This window comes from Camellia sinensis, chromosome 1 (assembly GCF_055761805.1).
Source record: "Camellia sinensis isolate YWXY chromosome 1, ASM5576180v1, whole genome shotgun sequence".
Classification (NCBI taxonomy): Eukaryota; Viridiplantae; Streptophyta; class Magnoliopsida; order Ericales; family Theaceae; genus Camellia; species Camellia sinensis.
Window position 1 is genome coordinate 151,903,213 of NC_138961.1, and position 25,219 is coordinate 151,928,431.

Genomic DNA, 25,219 nt, shown 5'->3' on the forward strand with positions numbered 1-25,219 from the left:
ATGAGACACTCATATAGATAATAACATTTTTTTTCATTTCATAAATTATTAAGTACATGTAGCTATAAATTGGCCCAGAAATCAGTACAATGCTTCAGTTGTTCCCTTACAATTGATTCTCTACTCCTAAGGGATAGGAACAACTGAATGGTTGTAACCATGTCCTGTCTACGGTCAACTAGCCCTTGATTGGTGATTTGTAGCTTTTTAGCAATACAATCCAAGGCTAGGTTAACTGCTGCTAACTGTTTCTCTAATTGGGCCTTTTTCTCCAAAAGTTGAGTTTGAAACTGAGAAGTAGAGGAATGTTGTCCCTTTCATTCAAATATCTCAGTATGTATACGGGAAGAAAATTCCTTGTCCTTCTGTAGTTTCTCTTCTGCAGCTTTAGCAATATGATAGATATTGACATAGAAGTCCATGGTAGCTGCTGCCTGGGATAAGTGGCTTAAAATAGCCATGTTGGATTGCTTAATAACTTTGCAGCATTGGAGGAAACCATTCTTAATGATAGGTCTTTGTAAGGCTTCGAATGGAATCCTTGAGAATAATGTCAGCAATTCCAAACAGGTGACCAAGTCCACTGGAGGCGAAGGAACTCTACTGATAGTAGAGGAACTCTAAAAAATTTCCAAGAGGAAGTCAGCAAGGACCAACGGTTCAGCTTCGCTGTTGGTTGATTGAACTGAGGAAGGCATATCAAATAGGCTAGCTAGCCGGGCTTCAAAAGTATCCATCTCCTTTTCTGACATTGAAAGTACAGAGGAATCACTAATAGAAGGAAGAGATGGCTGCATGGGGATTGGAAAAGGAGTGTGAGGTTTCCCAGCAGTGTCTATAGTCTTGGCCACTAGCAGATCAAGAGAAGAGGGACTGGAGCTGGATGGTGGACAAAAACTTAGTAAGCTACCAGTATTTTCTCTGGGAGTACCCTCAGGACTATAGAAAGAGTAAACTGGGCTGAGGCAAAGGTTAGATGAGACAGATATGAAGTTAAGCTCGGGCATAAAGAAATAGGGATGCTTAGCCTCAAAGAAGGTATGGAAAGTGCAGGGTTGGGAAGTAAAAGTACTGTTTGGATGGGCTCTACACTTAAAGGCACTTCGGTGTTGTTATTCTTTCTTCTTTTTGAGGCTACCTCTAATGACCTTTCATCTTCAAGCAAAACAGAAGAAACAAGTATCGAAGGATGGCGAGGTGGAATAACTGTTGTTGTGAATCAGAAATAAGAAGCAATGGTGAGTTTTTATGTTGAAATCTTGGGAAAGGAAATTACCACAGGGATTAAGAGAAATTACCAGCCTTAGAAGTGGTGGTGATGGTTGGAGAACTACGAAGAGTATAGTGCTGGGCTGTTTGTTGCCTCATTGCAGTTTCTTTTTGTAGTGCATCAGCAGCAGCAGTTTCATCCCTTAGTATATGCTATTGTCTCCTTTTCTCAGACTTTTGGAAGACAATTATTTCTTTGGATTGTTTTCTCTCCACTGCCTTAGCAGTTACCTTGTGAGTAGGGTCCTCAGTAAAATAAAAAAGGGAGACAATCACCTTTTTCTTTTTTCTTTCTAATGGCACTTCTTTCTCCTCCTCTGCCTCCTTCTTGTCTGTATGAGCTACAGATACTTCTTCTTCTTCAGGGTTAAGCAGGAGTTTTCTCTTCTTTTGTTGTTGTTGCTTGCTCCTAAGAATGGTTAAGGCTTGAGCTCTCTAAAAAGAGTCTTCTTGAGAAGTTCCTGCGTTAAATAAAGGCCATAAGCAAACAAACGGAATATTATAAAAGGAAGGGAGAAGGGAAAGAAGAAATGAGTACCTTTCTTCAAAGCAGCCTTGTGACTCTAGGAAGAGGGGCTGACACAGCAAGAGTAGAAGCTGAGATAATAGGAGGAATGGAAGCAGTAGCAGAAATCCCAGTCCCCTTGGGTTTAGCCTGAGAGGGCACATCTAATCCTACTAATAAATCCTCAGAGGAAATGGCCAAAAGCACCTCCATATTGGCTGCCCACCAATTTTGGTATCTTTTCAATGCAGTGCCTTGTGGGATGAAGGGAATGAATTGAAATTCGATCAAGTCTTGAATCAATTTGGAGGTTTCTTCCTCCAGCCTAGTTCTTTGCACTTTCAGATCCCTAGTGGAAAGATTTGGGTTAGTTTGGCTGCATAAAGGAATAGGGATCCCCTGGGTAAGCCCAAATTGCCTAGCAAATTGAGCAGGACAGTAGGTTTCTACTATGCATTTGTAAGCTCAAGGGTGTAAAGTGCCAATAAAAAGCTCTCTTGGAGTTAAGATAGAAGCCCACATGTCCCTGTGTTGGGAGTAGTTTCCGTCAGCCAAGAAGGTCTTCAACCATGTTGGGCCAACATTAGCTTCAAAGGGACATAAAAATGTGTGAGAAGGAGGGGAAGCTGGAAGTTGGTGGAAAAAGGTGAAGTAGTAAGCAAAGTTGGAAGGGTGGAGTGAAACTCTTGCATATTTTTCTCCATAAGTAGTAGGGTTTGGTACCAAAAATCTTAGACATCTGGAGTGTAAATCGGTGAAGTAGATAAAAAGCCAAAGTAGCAATATCCAGAATGGCCCCCCTTGGTTGGCATCCAAAGGTTTTTCACAAAACTGGGAGTAGGCTCTATATACGTGGCCTAAAACATATGGAGCTAGGGCTATCTTCTTTCCCAAAGCAAGAGCCTTGGCAAGAGGGGCAAACTCAAGCATAATCCTTTGAGAAGAAGTGCAAAATAAAAATTTGCAAAGCCAGTATAGAAAAAAAGAGAAGAACTCTCAGTCTGTTACAAGGCCCTCCCTTTGGTTTTCAAAATTTGAGAAATCACTAAAGGAGGAGTTAAGAGGGGGAATGGAAAAATGCACATTAAGGTCAGGGTAATTAGGGCCAAAAGGAGTGCCAATGGGGAATAACCCTAAGAGATGGCATATGTCAAGAACAGTAGGGGCCGTCATACCACATCGAAATTGGAAAAAATTGAAAGATGGATTCCAAAAACAGAGTGCAACGGGTATGAGGAAAGGGTCTTCAGAAATAGAAAACCTGGCTAGTTGAAGAGCATCGGGGAGACAGAGCTCTTGAAGGTCCAACATCCTAGCAGGAACGACTTGATTGTACCATTCTTCCTATTTAGGCCTCAGGATGGGCCAGCAGCGATGGGGTCGGTTCAACCTCCAGCTTCCCAGTCAAGGCCACCATCGTAAAGGAGGCAATGAACTTCTAGATGCGGGTATAAGGCAGGGAGTTGAGCAGGGGCTTCCCTGAAAATGGGTCCAAGTACGTATTCTTCTTGAGCATGGTGGCGGGGAATGAGGATGCGTCCATCGACAACACACCGTTCACCGGCTCTGTATTTGTTACATTCCTCATTAATGAGTCTCCTCAAAGCCACAGAGGGGCTCACGCGCTCAATGATTGGTACTCTTAAAGGAGAAGAAGCCATTATCGAGGAGTTGAAGGAAGAAGGTGGATGAGGAGTGAAAAGTTGCAGACAAGATCAGTAAGGGTGAGAAGGTAAATTTTGGGCACGTGAATAGATAAAGTGCGAAAAAAAAGGGTTTTAAACCTTTTCGTCCAAAAAAATTACCAAGTCGACCCAATGGGTCAAGTAGACCCAAAATAAATTATTTGATGTTTTTGACTCATGTGGAATTAAAACTCTAGTTTTAAAACCCAAGGGGTCTCAAAACCATAACATAGAGAGTCTCTTTTGTTATCCCAGATAGACAACCCAAGAGAGGGGGTGAATTGGGTTATTAAAAATTTCACAATATTAAAATTAACACAATATTTAGAATTTTAATAAATAAACAAAAACAGAATAATAATTATCAATATAAAAGTAAGATAAATAGGGAGAGAAAATCAAACATTGCGATTTATAGTGGTTCGGCACGCCAGACTTACGTCCACTCCCCAAGGAACTTCCTTGAGAATTTCTTTACTATCAATTGAATAAATACACCACCAAGCTTGTGGATTTGGCAGATGACTTACTCTTATTTATTGAGCCTCACTCAATAATAAATGCCTTGCCCTTACAAAATCTCTCACAAAAATAAAGAATAAGAATAAGTGGTACTTAAACCCTCTTTTACAATAATTCTCTCACAAAAAGTAGATATGAAAGTGTAAGAACAAAGGCTAGACTTAGATCTGAAAGTGAAAGAGCAGAATATAATGTACTCAGAATTTTGGAGCTTAAGAAAATTTTCTCTTCAAGTTCTTGATTTTTCTCCACACACAACACTTCTATTTATACACAAAAATATACCCGTTGGACGCTCCTTGCTGACGTCATGGCTTACATAAGCACACTCCTGACGTCATGGCTTACATAAGCATGCTCCTGATGTCATGGCTTACATAAGCACGCTCCTTGATTTTAAATAGTCAGCAAATGTTAATAATTAAAAAGATAAAAGTAAGACTAATTTTTTCTTTTCCTTTTTTGTTTTTTCAAACATGGAGCCATCGTTTTTGTAGACAATTTAATACAAAGTTCACAACTTTCAAACAAACAAATGATTTGCTCAATCTTGTTTATAATATATATATATACACATATATATAACTCCATCTTTTTCTTCTTGTTTGATTATAATATGATATAATCAATATAGTGTAGTGTGATATGATATAATCAATATAGTGTAAAAAGTTTAATAGCGCACGTGATGTATTCTATTTATATTATATGCATTATATATATAATGTTCTAATCACATATTTGCATACAGAAAAATTTCTTTAACAATATTTATGATGGATCTGAAAATATATGCCCTCTTTAAAATATTGTATATGTTGTAGAGATTTTAAACTAAATACATCCTACAACTACACATTTGGATATATCACTTTTTTCAAAAGAAGACAACTCATTAATATCATATTTGTCAAGATAATACAACCAATCAATCATTTTTGTCAAAATAATATAATTAATCAATTTTAATTTTGTCAAAAAGTGAATAGTGATCAGCTTAAATTGTCAAAAAGTGAATAGTAAAGTTTTCAAAAATATTATTATTTAAATAATATTTAACAAATATATATATTTTAAAAAGATAATATTTTGTGTCAAATAATATGTATATTAAAAAAAATCCAAATTGTTACAAATAATATTTTAGACATCATCAAAATTAAATAATATGATTAACAATCTCCCCCCTTTTGATGATGACAATATTTATATGGATTTGACACAAAATAAAATTAACAAAATATTTGATAACCCAGCAACATACTGCAACATATAATTTTCAAAAGCAAAATCATATTTTTTCTCCCCCTTTGACATCATCAACATAAAAGATGAAGAGATGAAACAAACACATTTGATAAAATAATCTGAGCGGCCAAAAAATAAAATAATTGGCCTTCTGTCTTGTCGGAATCATTGTGGGGGATTTTGGAGTATCTTGAGCGCAGAAAATATTGACAAACAAAAGATTTGAGCAGATATGTATCGAGTAATAGATCGATGGAGTGTATAAAAAGTGACACAGATCATAGGCAAAGATACAAAATCATCAAGTGTTGGAGAGAAAAATTTGTTTTAGCTTCTTGAGTAATCATGTCATTCCTTACCTTATCTATCAATGAGTCGGACCTACATGAGGTGCCTGTAATGCAGGCAAATGAGAGAGTACCAGTGGTGCAGGCACATGCTATGCCTGTAAATGAGGGTTCTAGTGTTATTGGTAATCGAAATGATATCGATGCTATTAATAACACTATGGCTCTTAGTACACAGGCCATGACTGCAGTTTCCAATATGGCGTGACGATTATAAGCAAGAGCACAAGAAAATCAACAATGGAGAGATGGGGTGTGCTTGTTAAAACAACAACTGGTTAATATGTGCAAGGAGAAGAAAAAGCTAAAAAGAAAAAATGCACAGTTGGCGAATGCGGTGCAATATTACGCAACGGTTATAATGCCGAGACTCACAGAAGTCGAAAATAGAGAGAAACATGTAAAAGAGGCTCATGAAAAATTGTTGAGAGAAGTGAAACGGAAAAAATCTGTGAAACCTTCTGAAAATTTACATGTAATCGAGTAATATTTTCTTCTTCTGAAATAAAATTGCAAGCATTTCTTCCTTTTTATTTATTTATATTTTTTTAATTTTGCCTTTGCACAAAAATTGTTTGTTGGTGCAGATAAGGAGTATTGCAGATAAGGAAAAAAAAATGTTTATATATACTCCCCCTAAAATTATGCACGTAATATACACACGCCCCCTTTTTTTATATATATTTTTATAATAATTGTTGATCTCGAAATATATGAGTCTCCCTCTAAATTAATGCACTAAAAATTACATAAATTTGAAGAAACAAATCACCAATCTATAATACCAAGGGCCATTAAGATCCGGCCATAAACAGCTACACCAAGTGTACTAGCATAAAAGGAGAAAATAAAAACAAAAACAATTTCTTCAGACAAGGTAGAAGCAACCATTATTAAATTCAAGAGAATTTGGAGCACATACAACAAGTAAAAAAATATAACACAGTGCAACAAGAATTTTAACATGTTGATCAGTGATAACCTTGATGATTGGAAGAAATGGAGAAGATTGGGTAGATCGGTGACAAATTTGTATAGATCGGCAATGGATCTTGATGGATCAGTCACGGATCTTGATGGATCAGTGATGGAACTTGATGAATCGGTAAAGATGGTGATGCAGATTTCGGGTAAAGAAGTGATGGAGTTCGGAAGATTGGTGAGGGATTTGGGTGGATGGTGATAGTGATGAAAGTGATGGATGATTTTGTGGATGGTGGATGGTGGAGCTGGTTGTAGGCTATGGTGAGGGTGGAGATGGAGTCGGCTAAGGGTATGAGGAAGAAGGAGAGAGCGAGAGAGCAAGAGAAAGAGAAAAATAGAGAGTAAAGGAGAGAGCGAGTGAGAGATAGAGACGGAGCGGGTGAGAGAGAGAAAATATATGTATATAATTTTATTATTATTATTAGAAACATTTTATTTAATTATTTATTATTATTAAATTATTATTTTTTTATTTATAATTTTTTTTTAATATAAACACTATATTGGAGTATTCATCATATCAAGTTCAGTTCTAATATAACAAAATTATTCTTCATTTAGAGGCTTGGTAAAAATGTCAGCTAATTGATGATTTGTAGGCACAAATTCGAGTTCAATGTCACCTTTGAGTACATGATCTCTTAGAAAATGATGCCTTATTTCAATGTGTTTAGGGCGTGAGTGTTGAATAGGATTTTTTGAAAGGTTAATGGCACTTGTGTTGTCACATTTTATAGGAATCTGATCATAGTGAAGTCCAAAATCTTAAAATTGTTGTTTCATCCAAAGAAATTGTGCACAACACCCAGCGGCTGCAATGTATTCTGCTTCAGCAGTTAACAGAGCCACTGAGTTTTGTTTTTTGCAAAATCAAGAAGTGAGTGAGTGTCCAAGAAAATGACAAGTGCCATTAGTGCTTTTTCGGTCAAGTCTATATCCCGCAAAGTCGACATCTGAGTAACCAAAAAGTTCAAAGGTGGTTCCCTTAGGATACCATAACCCCAAATTTGGAGTGCCAACAAGATATCTGAAAATGCATTTGATACGGTGATGTGTGACTCTTTCGGTGCGGATTGAAAATGTGCACACATACAAACAGTAAACATTATGTCGGGCCTACTTGCAGTAAGATACAGTAAAGAACTAATCATATCTCGATATTTCTTTTCATCTACAGGTTTACCTTGCTCATCTTTGTCGATTTTTATCGATGTGCTCCTTGGAGTTGTTGCAGGCTTTGATGATTCCATTTCAAACATTTTGAGTAGATCTTTGATATATTTCGTTTGATTTAAATGGATTCCATCATTAGTTTGTTTAATTTGTAGACCAATGAAGTAATTTAATTCCCCTATCATACTCATTTCAAACACACCCTGCATGTCTTTAGCAAACTCTTTACACAAATTTTCATTAGTAACACCAAAAATGATATTATCAACATAAATTTGAACAATTAGCATATCTTCTTTTTTGATTTTTATAAAAAGTGTTGTATCAATTTTTCCTCTACAAAAACCTTTGTCAAGTAGAAAATTACTCAATCTTTCATACCATGCTCTAGGAGCTTGTTTCAAGCCATATAAAGCTTTTGAAAGTTTGAAAACATGATCCGGGTATTTATGATTTTCAAAACCGAGAGGTTGTTCAACATAGACTTCCTCCGAAATGTACCCTTTTAAAAAAGCACTTTTAACATCCATTTGATATAATTTAAAATCTTTAAAACACGCAAAAGCAAGTAACATTCTAATAGCTTCAAGTCTAGCAACTGGTGCAAAAGTTTCATCAAAATCAATTCCCTCTTCTTGATTATAGCCTTGAGCTACTAGTCTAGCTTTATTTCTAGTAACAACTCCAGATTTGTCCATTTTATTTCAAAAAATCCATTTTGTACCAATAACGTGATGATCCTTAGGTCGAGGGGTCAAAAACCAAACTTCATTTCTTTCAAATTGATTTAATTCTTCTTGCATTGCTAAAATCTAGTTTTCATCATTTTCAGTTTCTAAAAATGATTTTGGTTCAATTTGTGAAAAAAACGCTAAGTTACCACAAATATTTCTAATAGAGGAACGAGTTTTTAAACATTCCGCCGCATCACTTATGATGAGGTCTTTGGGGTGGCCATGAGCATACTTCCATTCTTTTGGTAGATTTGAGTCACTTTCTGGAAGAGCATATATTTCTTGAAGTTTCTCCATTCTCATTTCTTCTTCATGTTCGCGTAATGGATTTTCTTCATTTTCCTTTTTGTAAATGCTCTCTATGCTTGGTTGATTTTCTACAATATCATTACTTACAAGATTCTTGGAAATAATATCGTTAGATTCATAAAAAACAACATGCACAGATTCTTCAACAAATAGAGTTCTTTTATTGAATATTCTATAAGCTTTACTGGACATAGAATAACCAAGAAATATAGCTTCATCCGATTTAGAATCAAATTTTTCTAAGTTATCTTTATTGTTATTTAATACAAAGCATTTATAACCAAAAGCATGCAAGTGACTAATATTAGGTTTTCTACCTTTCCAAAGTTCATAAGGGGTTTTCTTAAGAATAGGTCTAGTCATGGCATAGTTTATAACATAGCATGCAGTGTTAACAGCTTCCGCCCAAAAATATTTAGGCAAATTATTTTCACAAAGCATAGTACGGGCCATTTCTTCAAGAGTTCTATTTTTTCTTTCAACCACACCGTTTTGTTGAAGAGTCCTAGGGGCTGAGAAATTATGATCTATTCCTAAGTCATCACAAAACATAATAAAATTATTTTTTGCAAATTCTCTACCATGGTCACTTCTAATACTACAAATATTAAGATTTTTCTCATTTTTAATTCTTTTACAAAGTTTTGAGAAATTATAAAAAGCTTCATTTTTGTGTGCTAAAAATAATACCTATGTATATCTAGTATAATCATCAACACAAACAAGGGCATAAGATTTTCCTCTTAAACTTAATGTTCTAGATGGTCTGAATAGATCAATATGCAAGAGTTGAAGCGGTCTAGTAGTTGAAACAATGTTTTTGGATTTAAAAGAAATTCTAGTTTGTTTTCCAAATTGACATGCATCACAAAGTTTATCTTTCTTAAAAACAATTTTTGGTAAACCTAGGACTAACTTATTTTTTGAAAGTTTGAAAATTAAATCAAAATGAGCATGTCCTAATCTTCCATGCCAAAGCCAACCATTATCATTTATAGCAGATAAACATTTAATGTTAAAATACGAAGATAAATCATGTAAATCAAACACATATACATTCTCATGTCTATAACCTACAAATAACGTTTTGTTTTCTAGGGTGTTTTCAATAGTGCAATGAGTTTTCTCAAAAATAACTCTATAACCTTTATTACATAATTGACTAATGCTAAGCAAGTTATGTTTTAAACCTTCAACAAATAAAACATTTTCAATAATAGGAGAGGGACTTTTACCAATACTTCCTACACCAATGATTTTACCCTTGCTATTGTTGCCAAAAGTCACATATCCGCCATCCTTTGGTTGAAATGTGGCGAACATAGCTTTATTTCCAGTCATGTGCCTCGAACATGCACTGTCGAGATACCATCTATCGTTACTGGATTTTGTCTTGAAACATACCTACAAAAATTTGATTTTTCTATTGGTACTCATTTTTTCTTGGGTCCATAAAAATTAGAATTTGATACTCTTGAACTGTCCTCAGGGACCCATATCTTTTTTATTTTAGCAAAAGGATTTCTTTTAATAGGACATGAAGGTGAAATATGATCTTTTGTACCACAAAAATAACATGTGAGATGAGAGTGAATAGAAGATGTATACACAAAGCCATTTTTGACAGTTTTTACTTTTGAAAAAGGTTTATATCCAATTCTGGCTCTACCAAAAGTATGATTTTGATTTTTAAGAATTTTAGCTAAAGTTTCTTTGCCTTGAGTGAATTTTGGAAGAGTATTTTTCAAGTCTTCAATAGTTTCTTTCAAAATAATTTGCTCATTTTTTAAAGACTCATTTTCTTTTTGCAATACAACTAAATGTTTTTCAGAAATTTAAGACTCTTTTCGAGTTAAGATCTCATTTTCCTTTTTCATTTTTATGGCTTCATTTTCTAAAACATTTATCTTGGAAGTCAATGATTCATTTTCTTTTGATAAACTTGAAATTACTTTCTTTTGACAATTACTTTTCAAACTAAGTTTCTTAAATTCAGCATGTAATTCATCAAAAGCTAATTGTAATTCATCAAGTGTAAAGGATTCGTCATTTATCTCATTTTTGTTTCCAAGTGCCATTAAGCATAGGTTAGCAACCTCATTTTTGCAAACTTCGGTTTCTGTGTCGCTTTCATCACTATCTTCTCCCCATGCTGCAATCATAGCTTTCTTCTTGTCCTTCTTGAATTTTTTCTTAAGTTCTGGACATTCTGATTTGTAATGTCCAGGTTTGTTGCATTCGTAGCAGGTTACTTCAGATTTTTTGTGATTTTCTCCTCTTTGAAAATCCCTGTTGTTGAAGTCTTTTCTAAAAAATTTCGTACGCCTTGTTTCTTTCTCACAAACCTTTGGAACTTTCTAGTGATGAATGCCATTTCCTCATCCTCATCTGAATCATCTTCCTTATCCTCTTGATGTTTCATGGTGGATTTGAAGGCTATTCATTTCTTCTTGTTGTTTTCCTCCACTTCCTTTCCTTCTTGCATTATGAGCTCATGAGTTAAGAGAGATCCCATTAACTCATCTAGACTTAGCTTTGATAAATCCTTGGCTTCGGTGATGGCAATGACTTTTGTCTCCCTACTTTTTGGCAATGACCTAAGTACTTTTCTTACAATTTTAGCATTAGTATATATTTTTTCAAGAGAAGTTAAACCATTAATAACATTAGTAAAGCGAGTAAACATTTGAGGAATAGTCTTATCAGGCTTCATTTTAAAGAGTTTATAATTATGAACTAGCAAACTGACTCTAGATTCTTTAACTTGTTCGATTCCCTCACGAGTCACTATAAGCTTGTCCCAAATTTCTTTTGTGGTTTTACATGTGAAAATTCTGGTGAACTCGTTGGCATCTAAGGCGCAGTACAACATGTTTGTAACTTTAACATTAATTTGGACCATTCTAGTATCTGATTCATCCCACTCATCTTCAGGTTTTGGTACCCTAAGTCTATCTACGGTTTTGGTAGGAATTTTTGGACCATTGCAAATAATTTTCCAACATTCATAATCATTAGATTGAACATGTATGGTCATCCTAGTTTTCCAATAGTTAAAATTTGTGCCGCTAAATAGTGGTGGCCTATTGGATGCTTGTCCCTCGGGTAAAGAATAGCTAGGGGTTTCCATGATCTACTCTAAGACGGTTAAGTCACACAAACTAGAATTTAGGCTCTAACACCAATTGTTATCCCAGATAGGCAACCCAAGAGAGGGGGTGAATTGGGTTATTAAAAATTTCACAATATTAAAATTAACACAATATTCAGAATTTTAATAAATAAACAAAAACAGAATAATAATTATCAATATAAAAGTAAGAGAGATAGGGAGAGAAAATCAAACATTGCGATTTATAGTGGTTCGGTATGCCAGACTTACGTCTACTCCCCAAGGAACCTCCTTGAGAATTTCTTTACTATCAATTGAATAAATACACCACCAAGCTTGTGGATTTGACAGATACTTACTCTTATCTATTGAGCCTTACTCAACAATAAATGCCTTGCCCTTACAAAATCTCTCACAAAAATAAGGAATAAGAATAAGTGGTACTTAAACCCTCTTTTACAATAATTCTCTCACAAAGAGTAGATATGAAAGTGTAAGAACAAAGGCTAAACTTAGATCTGAAAGTGAAAGAGCAGAATACAATGTACTCAGAATTTTGGAGCTTAAGAAAATTTTCTCTTCAAGTTCTTGATTTTTCTCCACACACAATACTTCTATTTATACACAAAAATATACCCGTTGGACGCTCCTTGTAGCGGCCCTAATTTTTGTAGGTCATTATTTATTATTATTATGATTATTATTATCTTATTTTATTTTTGGCTTTATTAATTGTGTGGTCATATTAGAATTTAATGTGATATTTAATAAATTTAATATGGTGATTAATTAATTTAATGTGTTATTTAATTATATATAATTAATTCAAATATTTATATATTTATAATTGTTATATAAAAAAAAGAGGTGTTATATATATATATATACATTTAATCTTTTATTTGTATTGATATATATTGTAATTATGTTGTATTATATAATAGTCATAGATTAGAATAGGAAATTACGTTATTTAAACTTAGGTTGTTGTTATGTGGAGAATTTTCAACACAGCAGCCGCCGAGTGTGTGTGGTTGTAATCACACTCATGGATATATGAAATTAAAATAAATTAGGAACCCATAGATAAATTCCTTATACTCCACCATGACTCCATGGATTGTTGTTTTATTTGAGTGTTTTTGAGAAAGAGTGTATAAAAAAAAAAGGTGAGAATTATGAGATTTATTTGAATGTCTTAAGCTTGGCATTGTTATTTTTATTCTCATGAGTGAGATGTTGTGTATATGTATATTGTTGCCTCGTTCTCATGAGTAGACGGGTGCTTTGATTTACGCGCGCACGTATATGCTAACCATCCGGGAAGTGTGAGTCAAACTCGGAACGATATCCCCGTGCAAGTTTGGTTTCGGAGCGGTGTTAGGTATACGGGAGGCACATGGGATATATGTGTAGGCCGGAAGTGGAGGGCCAAAGTGGTGGAGTTAAGGTACAAAGAATTTAATTATGAGATGATTATTATAGTTTGTATTGTATTGATTTGTACAGGTTGAAAAATAGTGAACGACCTCGATAAATTAAGAAATTTGAGCAGAGGCATGTATACGTGATTCTAGACAACTTTTGTGTTTTAACTTTTTATTGATTAGAACTTTTAATCGGATGATCTTGGTTATTATAGTTTTGATTCATTTTGACAATGCAGATTTTAGAGGCTGTTTTAACCCACGAAACGAGCTCATTTTTATTGGTTTTGCATAAAATGAAGTAAAACATTATTCTGCACACTTTTCGTGTTTTGAACTTTTTTGAAAAATATCATCTTAGAGTAGTTTTTGTTTGTTTTTTTGCTTCAAATTTTTCGATTGAATTCTGTCTGGGTTTTTCTATCAAGTTTTTCTCTCAACCTATTTAGTTTCTGTTAAATTCGTTTGCGTTGTCTTTTAGGAAATTTGATTCAGTACAACTTTCGTTCTTTGAGTTTTGGTCAATTCGAATTATTTAAACATAAAACGGTACATTTTTATACTTCTTCAGTAATTTACTTATTATTAAATTATACTAACTTTATTTTTTTGCAGGATGGTGGGTCTTACTAATTTTTTTTTTTTTATGCAGGGCTGACCCACCATATTTTTATTTCTATTTTGTTTATTTTATAATCAATTTATATTTCGTTGTGTACGGACAAGAAACTAAATGTCACCGTATCTCGGGAAACTGCCCATTCGTCTCAGTGCGGTTGGAATTACTTGTCTTGTCACGTAATAAGAATTAAATGTATTTCTGTTTGTGTCTGGTGGACACGTGGGTGTTAAATCTTCTACTCATACCAGTATACCTGTATACTGACCCGTTTTGTCTCTTGGCAACTCGGGTGCGTTCTGTTTAAGCGCAGCTGAGCTTCCTTCGCAGGATTAGTTAAGGCTATGGTGGTGACAAGAAATAAATATGATCGTAGGACATGTCGTTTGGACTTCTTTTATTTTCTTGGGCTTAGGATTGATATTAGTTTATGTATTTATTATGTTTTTATGACTTTAATATTAAAATAATTTGGTATGGTTTGTAACCGTACTTTATTTAAATTGTTTTGACTAGTTGTTGCTACCTTAATGTTGAGGTATTGGTTAGTTATGAGATTATGGTGGATGGTTTGATTGGCGTTTAGTTTTTTTTTTTTGTTTCACCCCTAGGGTTTGGATGATGGAATATTGATTGGGGTTTAGTCCTAATGTAATATTTAATTGTCCAAATTTTGGGGCGTGACACTCCTTGTTGACGTCATGGCTTACATAAGCACGCTCCTGATGTCATGGCTTACATAAGCACGCTCTTGATTTTAAATAGTCAGCAAATGTTAATTCTTTTTAAGCACGCTCCTTGATTTTAAATAGTCAGCAAATGTTAATAATTAAAAAGATAAAAGTAAGACTAATTTTTTCTTTTCTTTTTTTGTTTTTTCAAACATGGAGCCACCGTTTTTGTAGACAATTTAATATAAAGTTCACAACTTTCAAACAAACAAATGATTTTCTCCATCTTGTTTATAATATATATATATATATATATAACTCCATCTTTTTCTTCTTGTTTGATTATAATATGATATAATCAATATAGTATAGTGTGATCTGATATAATTAATGTAGTGTAAAAAGTTTAATAGCGCACGTGATGTATTCTATTTATATTATATGCATTATATATATAATGTTCTAATCAAATATTTGCATACAAAAAAATTTCTTTAACAATATTTATGATGGATCTGAAAATATATGTCCTCTTTAAAATATTGTATATGTTGTAGAGATTTTAAACTAAATATATCCTACCATTACACATTTGGATATATCACTTTTATCAAAAGAACGCAACTTATTAATATCATATTTGTCAAGATAATACAACCAATCAATCATTTTTGCCAAAATAATATAATTAATCAATTTTAATTTTGTCAAAAAGTGAATAGTGATTAGCTTAAATTTTCAAAAAGAGAATAGTAAAGTTTTCAAATATATTTTTATTTAAATAATATTCAACAAATATATATATTTTAAAAAGATAATATTTTGTGTCAAATAATATGTATATTAAAAAAATCCAAATTGTTACAAATAATATTTTAGACATCATCAAAATTAAATAATATGATTAACATCTTTCAAGAGTAAGTTTTGGGAGGGAAGTATATTTTAAATGCTCAGCTTGGCTTCGAAAACCTGTAGCTGGCTTCGAAGCCAGTTTCCTCCCAAGATCTTTGAAGCTTATGCCTTAAAAGACATTAGTTAAAGCTTGTTCTCTTCAAAGGTTTTATAAGTATACTCTTAGGACATCTTTATAAGGTAATATCCTTCGAAGGAGTCTTTGGAATGCTTATCTTGTGTAAAGTTTTCGGTTCTGAAATAAGTAAGCACTACAAAACCAGTTCTTGGTCAAGTAGTGAAGAAACCCAAAAGACTTACCTTTACATGAAAGTTCATCCTTGAATGTTCTATCTAAGAGAGGTCTTCAAGAGTAAGCAGTGTAATTTCTAAGAAAAAAATTCCATACTTTGAAGCACTTAAACTTGGTTTCGAAGCAAGATTGGTGAGTTCAAAGCTATTATTCACACAGATTATATTAACCATACAATTGGAACATAACACCAGACCATAACAAATGAAATTTGAGAAGCCTAGTTTTACTGATAAGTAATATTTACATTTGGAAAACTACTTGGCTATGTTCTCAATTTCGTAAAAATAAAGAATGGACAAAGTCACAAGATCATGGAACTTTTGTCCAGCAAAATTCAATAAATACATATTCTTTTTCCAACCTATCTTCTGTCTTATCTAAATTTAGTTTATCTAATTGGTGAGCCCTTAGTTGGAAAAAGAGTTACTGGGCCTTCATTTCAAATTCTGTTTGTTTAAGTGCCTTCTCCATCTCGTTTATTTCTCCTTCTTCAGGTGCATCACCCATAGTGGCATCTTCCTTATACTCTGGATCTTGGTTTTTAAAGTCTTCATATTCTTCGAGAAGATTCTCTACTTCATACTGAATTTGAATGCGAGCAGCAGAAGTATTCCTTAACAACTTACTGGTAATAGAAGCATTTGTGTACTAGTTGAGTAAAAGAGGAAGTTGATCTAAGAAAGTATGAAGTTCAGCCTGGGCCACATGATTGAGGATGTGGCTTCGAGAAACAATATCACAAGACCATAATAAGTTATTGTGAGGGATGTCATCTCGAAGGACTTCGAAGGATAAAAGAGAGAAAGTGGCAAGCAGAGTCTGAGCTCTGTACTGTTGGTAAGGAGTAGGAGGAACTGGAGCCTAGTAGGGAGCGAAATGCTAGCTCTCGAAAAGGGTGAGTTTCAGTTCCTCAATCCAGTTAGGATTGGGGGGGCAAGGGTGAAGCAGTTGGGTTCCCTCCAAATGAAGGTGGAAATTCAAGCTTGTTCACGCATTCTAGCCAATCAGAAGAGCAAAGTTTTACTTTTTTGCCTAAGAGTACATGACTGATTCCCAAGGCTTCAGTAGGGTGTGGAGTCCTTCGCACTATTCTGGATGGCAAGGTAGAAGTATACCATGCCGAAAGTAGGTTGTCTTCAAGGCTGCGAAGACGGTCGAAGGGAATGTATGGATATACTACAGAACTGCGCATGGAGGGGTGAATTACAGTGGGATCATCAAACTTAGGAAATTGATGGTGTATTCGTTCTCTTGTTTGAGGTTAAGTGGGTGTGGGCCAAGCGTCCCAACCAATACTTTTAGAAGATGGTGAAGCAGCTTCATCCCATGCAGAAAGTTTTGGGGCAGAGAAGGAACTTCCAATATCCATTATTGCAAGTTCTTGGTCCAGAAAATTGTAATTAGTAGATTCTTGGTCCAAAGGTTGATAAGTTGCAAAAAGCTTTCATAACTTGCATGAATGGGGGCGGATAAATGTGGCCAATAAATGCATAAAGATTCTTTCGAGGGTAATCATCATTGTCAAATGCCCCCTCGTATGCTCGATCAATGTAAGAAAAGGTTGGTTTGGCCATTAGAGATGTAACAATCTCTTCGTATTCGCAGAATATGAAGGGAGTATTTAAAGCGTGGGAAATGATTTAATGAAGGTCAGTGCTTCGTTTCTAAGAAGACGGTTATACTTCTGCCCAGTCCATGTATGTCCTAAAATGTGGGCAAAGTGCACTGGTCCGCTAATATCACAAAGTATTGGGTATAATAGTGCGGAGGATAATGTTGGCTATATATTTTGTATAAGCCAATTACAACTTAACACGTGACACGAGAAGGGCAATTCGGGGAGTTAATATAAGTTGCCAATCAAAGTCGGACACGTGGTAGTTCGTATTGGTAATAATGGATCTGTGTAGCACTGGAATAGTCGAGAGACATAAGATGATGTGGCCTAACGGTTACTTATAAATTTAAATTCAAAATCAGGAGGGAAGCCGAATTGCAAGAGTGCCGTAGTGGGACTAACTGTAAGAGAGCATGTTCAGCAATCATGAGAGGATGCTTCGACGATTGGGAGCCTGCGTCGACGGTTCCCACTGGGAAGTATAAATAGCAAGGAAGGCCCCAAAATGAGGGACCCATACTCAGATCCAAAAACCAGTTTATTGCTTCATATTTTCTTTACAGTTTTATATTTCCAGTTCTTTACATTTTCAGCACTTCAATTCCTAGGAGTAGTTTTTCAGTAGTTTGTTGCTGTGAACCTCGTCGAGGCTGGGTCATTGTAACTTCATTGTAAGTTTTCATTTTCTTAATGAAATTCGATTTCTGAGTTATATTTACCTGTTACTATTCATAATTTTCTCCTAACAAGCTACCAGTAAAATCCTCTTCATTGAGACTGAAAGAACTTCAACACAATTGCTTGATAATTGGTTGGCAATTATAAATTTTGTAAGGACTAATTGATCTTTGCTGACACACCTAAATTTACACTATTAACCCCCGAAAGCCAAAAAAGTCAACATTAGTTTATTGATATCTGGTTGGGTTTTCAGGCCAATTCTTGATGTGTTCCTCCAATGGGTTACAGTGATGGATAAAACAATCGCTCCAATAATGAACTCCATCTTCGTTATCAATATTTTTCTAATCGCTTGTGAACAAAACACAGCTTTTATCGCGAACATCCTTCACAAACTGCGCTTTGTACTCAGCTGGTGTTGTGCAGAAAAACTCATTCAACACATTCATTGCCTCATCCATTAACGTTCTTGAGACTCCATGGTTGATCACCTATTTTCCATTCCACCATGTCCAATAACAATTAATACTATTGATTTAATCACATTGTTTAGTTTACTTTATAGTTAGGAGGTCCAAATTAGGAGGTCCTTTAGTTTACTTTATAGTTTTCTTTGTTTCGTGAGCATCGTTAGGAGGTCCAAATTGTACACTTTATAGTTTAAAGGGGACAAAGTGTCTATTTGTACGTTTTTATATTTAGAGGGTCAAACTGATACTTCTTAATAGTTTAGGGGACTTTCGTGTAAAAAAACCCTATAGTGAACAAAATTAAAATATATTTTTGAGTAAAATCATTTTACATGAAAAATATTAGGCAAATTACACCGGTAGTCCCCATATTTTGGCTCTTGTATCATTTTGGTCTATGTAATTTCAATTGGCTCGATTTTGACTATGAATTAATGATTTTGTCTCAATTTGGTCCGATTCATTATAATTGTTAGTTTTTTTTTTATTTATTTATTTATTTTTTATTTATTTTTTATTTTTTTTTAAGCATATAACCGACATGTGTTAAGTTTTTATAGGCAAAATTATAAATTTATTAAACTCAATATGTTAAACTCAACTAATTCATGACCGATTTCCTTTAAAAACTCTAATCGATATTATCAATTAGATGAAATTAACACAAAATATAAAATTTAGGATAAAAATCGAGGTAATTGAAATTATAAGGAAAAAAAAAATGACACAAGGGGCAAAATGCATGGACTACTGATGTAATTTGCTAAGAAATATTTTACTGCAAAACAAGCATAATCTAAAAACAAAAATATAAATAACTAGGTGACATAAGAAAATGTAAGTATGAACCTGAAACAATCCGAATTCCTGGCATGCTTTTAAGATTTGCTGAACAATCTCAATGCGATCATCAGGATCGGCAATGGTTTGATAATCAATGACTGGAATGTCTTTGCCAATAGGAACATTAACCATCCCAGGTCTTCTATCTGGTGGGAGTACATAGCTATCAGGCAAGGATTGAACAATTAGCCTGTTTGACAAAAGCACCTCCATTGTTTAAAAACTAAACAACAAAGTTTGATGATATAGAGACTTTAATTATTATGATGATGCTGGGATTAATATGGACATGGTTTACATTTATAGATGATTGCCTTGTACAGTATAACTGCACAATCAACCAACCACAAAGTACAAACTTCAGATGTAACTATTTTGGGAGACAAATAAAATAATCCCTATTCATTTTCCAAGATATTGACAAGTTTTTATTTGTGAGAATCACTTGGATTAGATTCCACAAATTCATCTGGAGAGTAAACAAAATACAGTAGTTGAAGAATTGTTGTTCATTTTCTGCTGAAGAAGATTGAACAGGGTTCTAAGGAGTATATAGGATTGCTTTTTTATTTGTGTGTGTGTGTGTGTGGTTATATTTCACTTTGGAAGTACTATAAATTCACAAGCTGAACTAAATAAGTTAGAAATGATATTTTTCAGTTGATAAATTGTAATGGAGACCTTGGAATGAGGTGATGGGATATTGTGGTGGATTGGTTGAGTCTTTGTTTATTAATTGCATTGTGTATTTCTTACTCATGGGACTTATTAATAGATGTTAGTTAGTGGCCGACGATAAGTTATTCGAAACTGATTGATTATGGTCAGATGGTGTCTGTGGATCTGCTCTCAAATCCGTGGATCATGTTCTTCTCCACTGTTCCAAGGTTTGGAAAAATTGGGCTGCAGCCATCGATTGATGGGGGACTGTATGGGCGACTCCAAGCTCTATTCAGAACCTATTTCATTGGTGGCAAGGGACTTATGTATGTTAGAATGAAATTCAGAGACATCTGGGAGACAATCCCTTCTACAATTTTTTGGACCATTTGGAGGGCAAGAGATTTGCTGTTGTTTGAGAAAATCCATCCTAGTTGGGACTCCATTCATGGACTTGTCAAGCTAAGAGTGGTCAGTTGGGTAAAGACAAGTTCCAAGCACAAGGATTTCTCCATCAACGAGTTCATTAATCACCTGCAGCAAATCACAAATGGACCAGACTGAGTTCTTGTTGAGTTTCTGGTGGAAAATCCTTTGTCAATTGTGCTTCCTCTGTTTTCTTTTGTTGTTTTCTTTTGTACATGATTTGGTGTCTCCTGCCAACTTATTTGGGATGAGTCGAGGTGAGTATGATGCAACTACTCGCCTCCCTTTCGCTGTATTAATGTTTTTTTTTCTTACATTAATAACGGGATTTCTTTTTTGTTGATTAAAAACTAAAAAAAGTAGATTGTGAATTGGAGAGACAACCTAGGCATAGTTTTATCTTACCATTTGATATATCAGTCTAATTGTCAAGACTGTATTGGAGATATACACTACATTTGACATTTTGAGGTGTTAAAAAATAAAATAAAAATGATGCCATAGCTACAAATGCTGCTAAAACTTAAGGCGACACTTCACATTAAACGTCAATTATACTAACCCGTTTTATCTCCTCATTACAATTACTTGTTCTTGCAATCTAACTTTGATGCAATTGCCTTGGTTTTTATTGTTGTATGCTTCACTTATTTTGTACATACTTTGTTAGTTTATATCTATAAAATTTATAATAAAAAGAAAGCTTAAGACCTATTTATTGTAAATGTACCTCCCTTTCATTTGCAGTTTGAATTTAGGATTTTAACATCTCTTACAATTATTAAAATCCAGCCATGATATGATCTTTTTTGATAGGGACAAATACATGACCATTCTGTATTGAAACTAAATTGGAACCAAATGAAATTAAACAAAAAAATAAATAAATAAAAGAAATGGGACTTTTAACCGAGCCAGTAGTCGCCCCCTTCACCTCACACTTCCATGGCATTTTTTTCTTTAATTTTTTTTTTAATTTTATAAATTTAATGTTAAATCTGATCTTAATTTATTAATTTGTGGTTACTGATATTATTATTTTTTGTTATTTTTATGTGCAAATTGGTTTTGTAATATATTATTATAAGAATAATGTTATAATAATCTATTTATTTAAATTGAATATTTTTTATCTAATAAATTTACATACATAATATTTAACCCCTTCTAGAATAAAATCTTGGTTGTCTAGATGCATGTGTAATCGACTTTTTATTTTTAATTTTTTTATCAACAAAAGAAAAGGTTTTTATTGATGACCGCAATATATAAATACAAAGGCTACATCAATAACGAAAGGCGAGTACAAAGACATCATAACAAAGCAAATCTATCCCAACTAAATTGACACCAAAATACTAGTCTAATCATCGGCTAGCACAGTTGGTGAGAAACTAGCTGAACCACTAAGGCATGTGTAATTAAGAATTAATTGAAGTAACCATCAGCATTAAGAGTTAAACAAATAAAACATAAATGGGATTTGGGCCAATCCAAATCAAAGGTATCTCAAGGAAATTTTTCTTATTTATTTATTTTGAGATGTAGAATTATTGCAGATTACATATGTTAGTATAATAGAAGATTGAAAGAGAGGGTAGGGGACCTTGAGACTCAAAGGTTTTTTTTTTTTTTCCTTTCAAAACTTATTTATTTTGAGATGTAGAATTAATGTGGACTACATAGCTTAATAATAGAAGATTGATAGAGAGGGTAGGGGACCGTGTGACTCTTCAATCTCAATAATTTTGATTCTTTTATATAAGTTAATGACATTATATTTATGCACAATTTGTATAGGTGTCACGCTCCAAATTTATAAGATTCGAGCCATGAGAATAAAGACACAAAATATAGCAATAGATAAAGAGAAATGGATGAATTGAAAGAAATTTATGGACATCGAATATTTACATAATGGAAACCACACCCTCTGAATATGCAACACTCATTCTAGGATATTTTATCTATCACATACAATTTTTTTATCCAACAATTACATGATTTCATATATATAACAAGTGATGTTGCAATTACAAATTAAAACATTTAAATGTCTCCATGGGTCACAATAAATTAAATAGAGTCTAGCCCTTCACAGGTAAGGCATACAACCAGAACACCAAAAGCCCAAAAAGCCGAACAAAGGAGCAAATTGCTTACATCCACTTCTATGTCGCTTAGGGTCATGGTCCACAATAATACCTGAAAAATGATAAACATGATAGAATGAACCAAATGTCCAGTAGGAAAATCTTAAACTCAAGTAGTATGAATCAATTATGCACATGATCAAGAAGCAATATAATAGATGTGTTATCAAATTCCAAAAACTTGTTTGTATTTTATAATAACCATATCAACTTTCAAGGTGTAATGAAAAAATACAATTTTCATTTTAAAATAAACTTTCACAACTTAAAATTTATCAATCAAAACTAAAGTTTTTATTTCATTCCACAAACAATCTCTTAATCAGGGACGGACCTAAGATTCAATTTTCGGGGGGCCAAAAAAAAATATAAAGACAGATTTTAACAGTAAGACAAGTGAGGTTAAATTTAAAAGTAATGGATGTTCATGCAATTAACCCTTGTTATTTTTCATGCTATTAATTGGAAGTAGATAAACTCTTATTTTTGTTAAATATTTTATATTACAGTAATAATATGTGGTAGTATCATTTATCCTTGAGAATTTTTACATTGTTATAGCGAGAAATAATAACTGAGTTAGTGTAAGACAATGCTTGTCAATCTAATTTTTCATTTATAATTTTTTATTGGCCGAGACACCACATAAAAATTGTGTCACTATTACACTTAAGTATTCCACTCTATAAAATATTTTAGAACATAATATATTAGAGAGTTGTTATGGTGTGCATATACACGTTATCACAACATACATAATATAACCATAATTTTTTTTTACCAAAATAGTTCGTAACATTTTGCATCACAAATAATTCATAACATTTACACAATTCATAACATTATTACAATGACTCATAATTTTCATATTTACTTTAGAGGTGCACACCATAAATTAATTATAAATAAATTTATCACAAAATAACACTATAACTATTTTTAACTTTCATCACAAAAATTCATATATTTTTTATGATATGGGTGTACATGTAGCATTCTCCAATATATTATATAGATATTGTTATTATTGTATAATAAAGAACTATTAAAGAGAAAAGTTAAAAACTTGAGCATTAAAGCGTGGGGGCTAGGGCCCCTATAAGTCTACACACAGTTCCGTCTCTGCTCTTAATGAATCATGCAGAATCCTTATGTCGTGTATTCGTCAATAGTCCATTTCAAGAACTACCTAATCACCTCACCTTATTGATTTCTAGCCGAAAGGAAATTGATACCTATTCTGCAAAGGTTTTTGATCTTTCACCAAGGATTTCAAGCCAACTTAAACAATATCACAAACTATACACTACCTCGGATTCACCCTCTTCATAGAAAAACGTCCATTATTAATCGCAATACCACGAGTTTTTTTTTTTTCTTTCCCTTTTCACATCACATTTCTCAATTTTATTACCGTACATGACATTCCATTATCCATCCATTTCATTCTCAAAACAAATTCTCAATCATCTTTTCAATTTCAAATAGGGCAAAATTCATTTTCGTCCTTTGTGGTTCAAGGATGGAGCATTTTACCCCCGTAAATACTTAATTTTAACTTTTTTTTTTTTTGATCAGCAAAAACAGAACTTTATTGATGGAGAACATACAAAGTATGAAACAAAACATCAATAAAGAAGAGGGTGCAAAAAGCATCACAAAGATACATCAAGATCCCAATCAAGTTGGCACCAAGATGCATACCAAATCATTTGCTAGCACACACTCCAAGCTCCAAGTTGGTGAGCAACCAACCAAGCCAAAAAAAAAAAAAAACCAGAAAACTACAATGACAGCCCCAGCAGCCAATGACAAAATCACCCCATGCAACTGTGGATTCACCCAGCAAGCAGCAGCAACAGCATTAACAGAACAGCAGCTCAGCATCATAAAAACCAACATTAAAAAAAACCAACACTGCAACCCTGCTGATGGAACCAGCCAAATAGCCACCCTTACTTTAATCAAGTCAGGTAGGTCCCCAACGTCATTAAATTCTTTAACTACTAGCACTCAAAAAACCACAGCAGCACCAATCTTTCGACAAAAAACCAGCAGCTCCAGAAAACCCAGCAGCAGCACCAATCTATCAACAAAACAGAGCTCCTTGATTATAACTTAAACACATAAAAATTAATTAAATCACCTATTATTTCTAAAACTTCTATTTATTTAACCTGATATAAATTCTTAGTTACACACAATTTCTATAGATATATACTTGAATTCCTAACTATAAGCCCAATATATATATATATATATATCTCTTCTATTATTATAAAGTGAAGGCTTGAGATGGTGATGACACAATATGATATTTTGTTTTTCAAAAATACCCTTCTACCCTATTGAAAAGGAAAAATTATATAGCGAGCTGAATGGGGCTTTAACCTATTGACTTCTAATTCGAGAAACAACATTTTTACTAATTGAACATCATACAACATATATATTTTTAAATCAAAATCAAAATCAAAATCAAAATCAAAATTTATATTTTAGAGATTTAACAGCACACCCATTGGGTGGACACTCACCCACTAGTATATGTAC

The 25,219-nt window shown here is 33.6% G+C and overlaps 1 protein-coding gene across 1 annotated transcript; it reads right to left on the bottom strand.

The window, feature by feature from the left end:
- Window positions 1-18,458: 18,458 nt before the first annotated feature.
- On the bottom strand, window positions 18,459-19,640 carry LOC114272858 (hyoscyamine 6-dioxygenase-like). Its single transcript, XM_082915757.1, has 2 exons — window positions 19,434-19,640; window positions 18,459-18,605 (listed from the first exon to the last, which is right to left on the bottom strand). Exons 1-2 carry the CDS (start codon window positions 19,638-19,640, stop codon window positions 18,459-18,461), a joined length of 354 nt encoding a protein of 117 aa, XP_082771883.1.
- Window positions 19,641-25,219: the final 5,579 nt, after the last annotated feature.

Excerpts from the sequence above, each read along its gene's own strand:
- LOC114272858 (XM_082915757.1), bottom strand. The coding sequence starts at position 19,640 with ATGGAGGTGCTTTTGTCAAACAGGCTAATTGTTCAATCCTTGCCTGAT. Across the intron at positions 18,606-19,433 it reads AGGAATTCGGATTGTTTCAG|GTGATCAACCATGGAGTCTC; the intron begins GTTCATACTTAC and ends AATGGAAAATAG.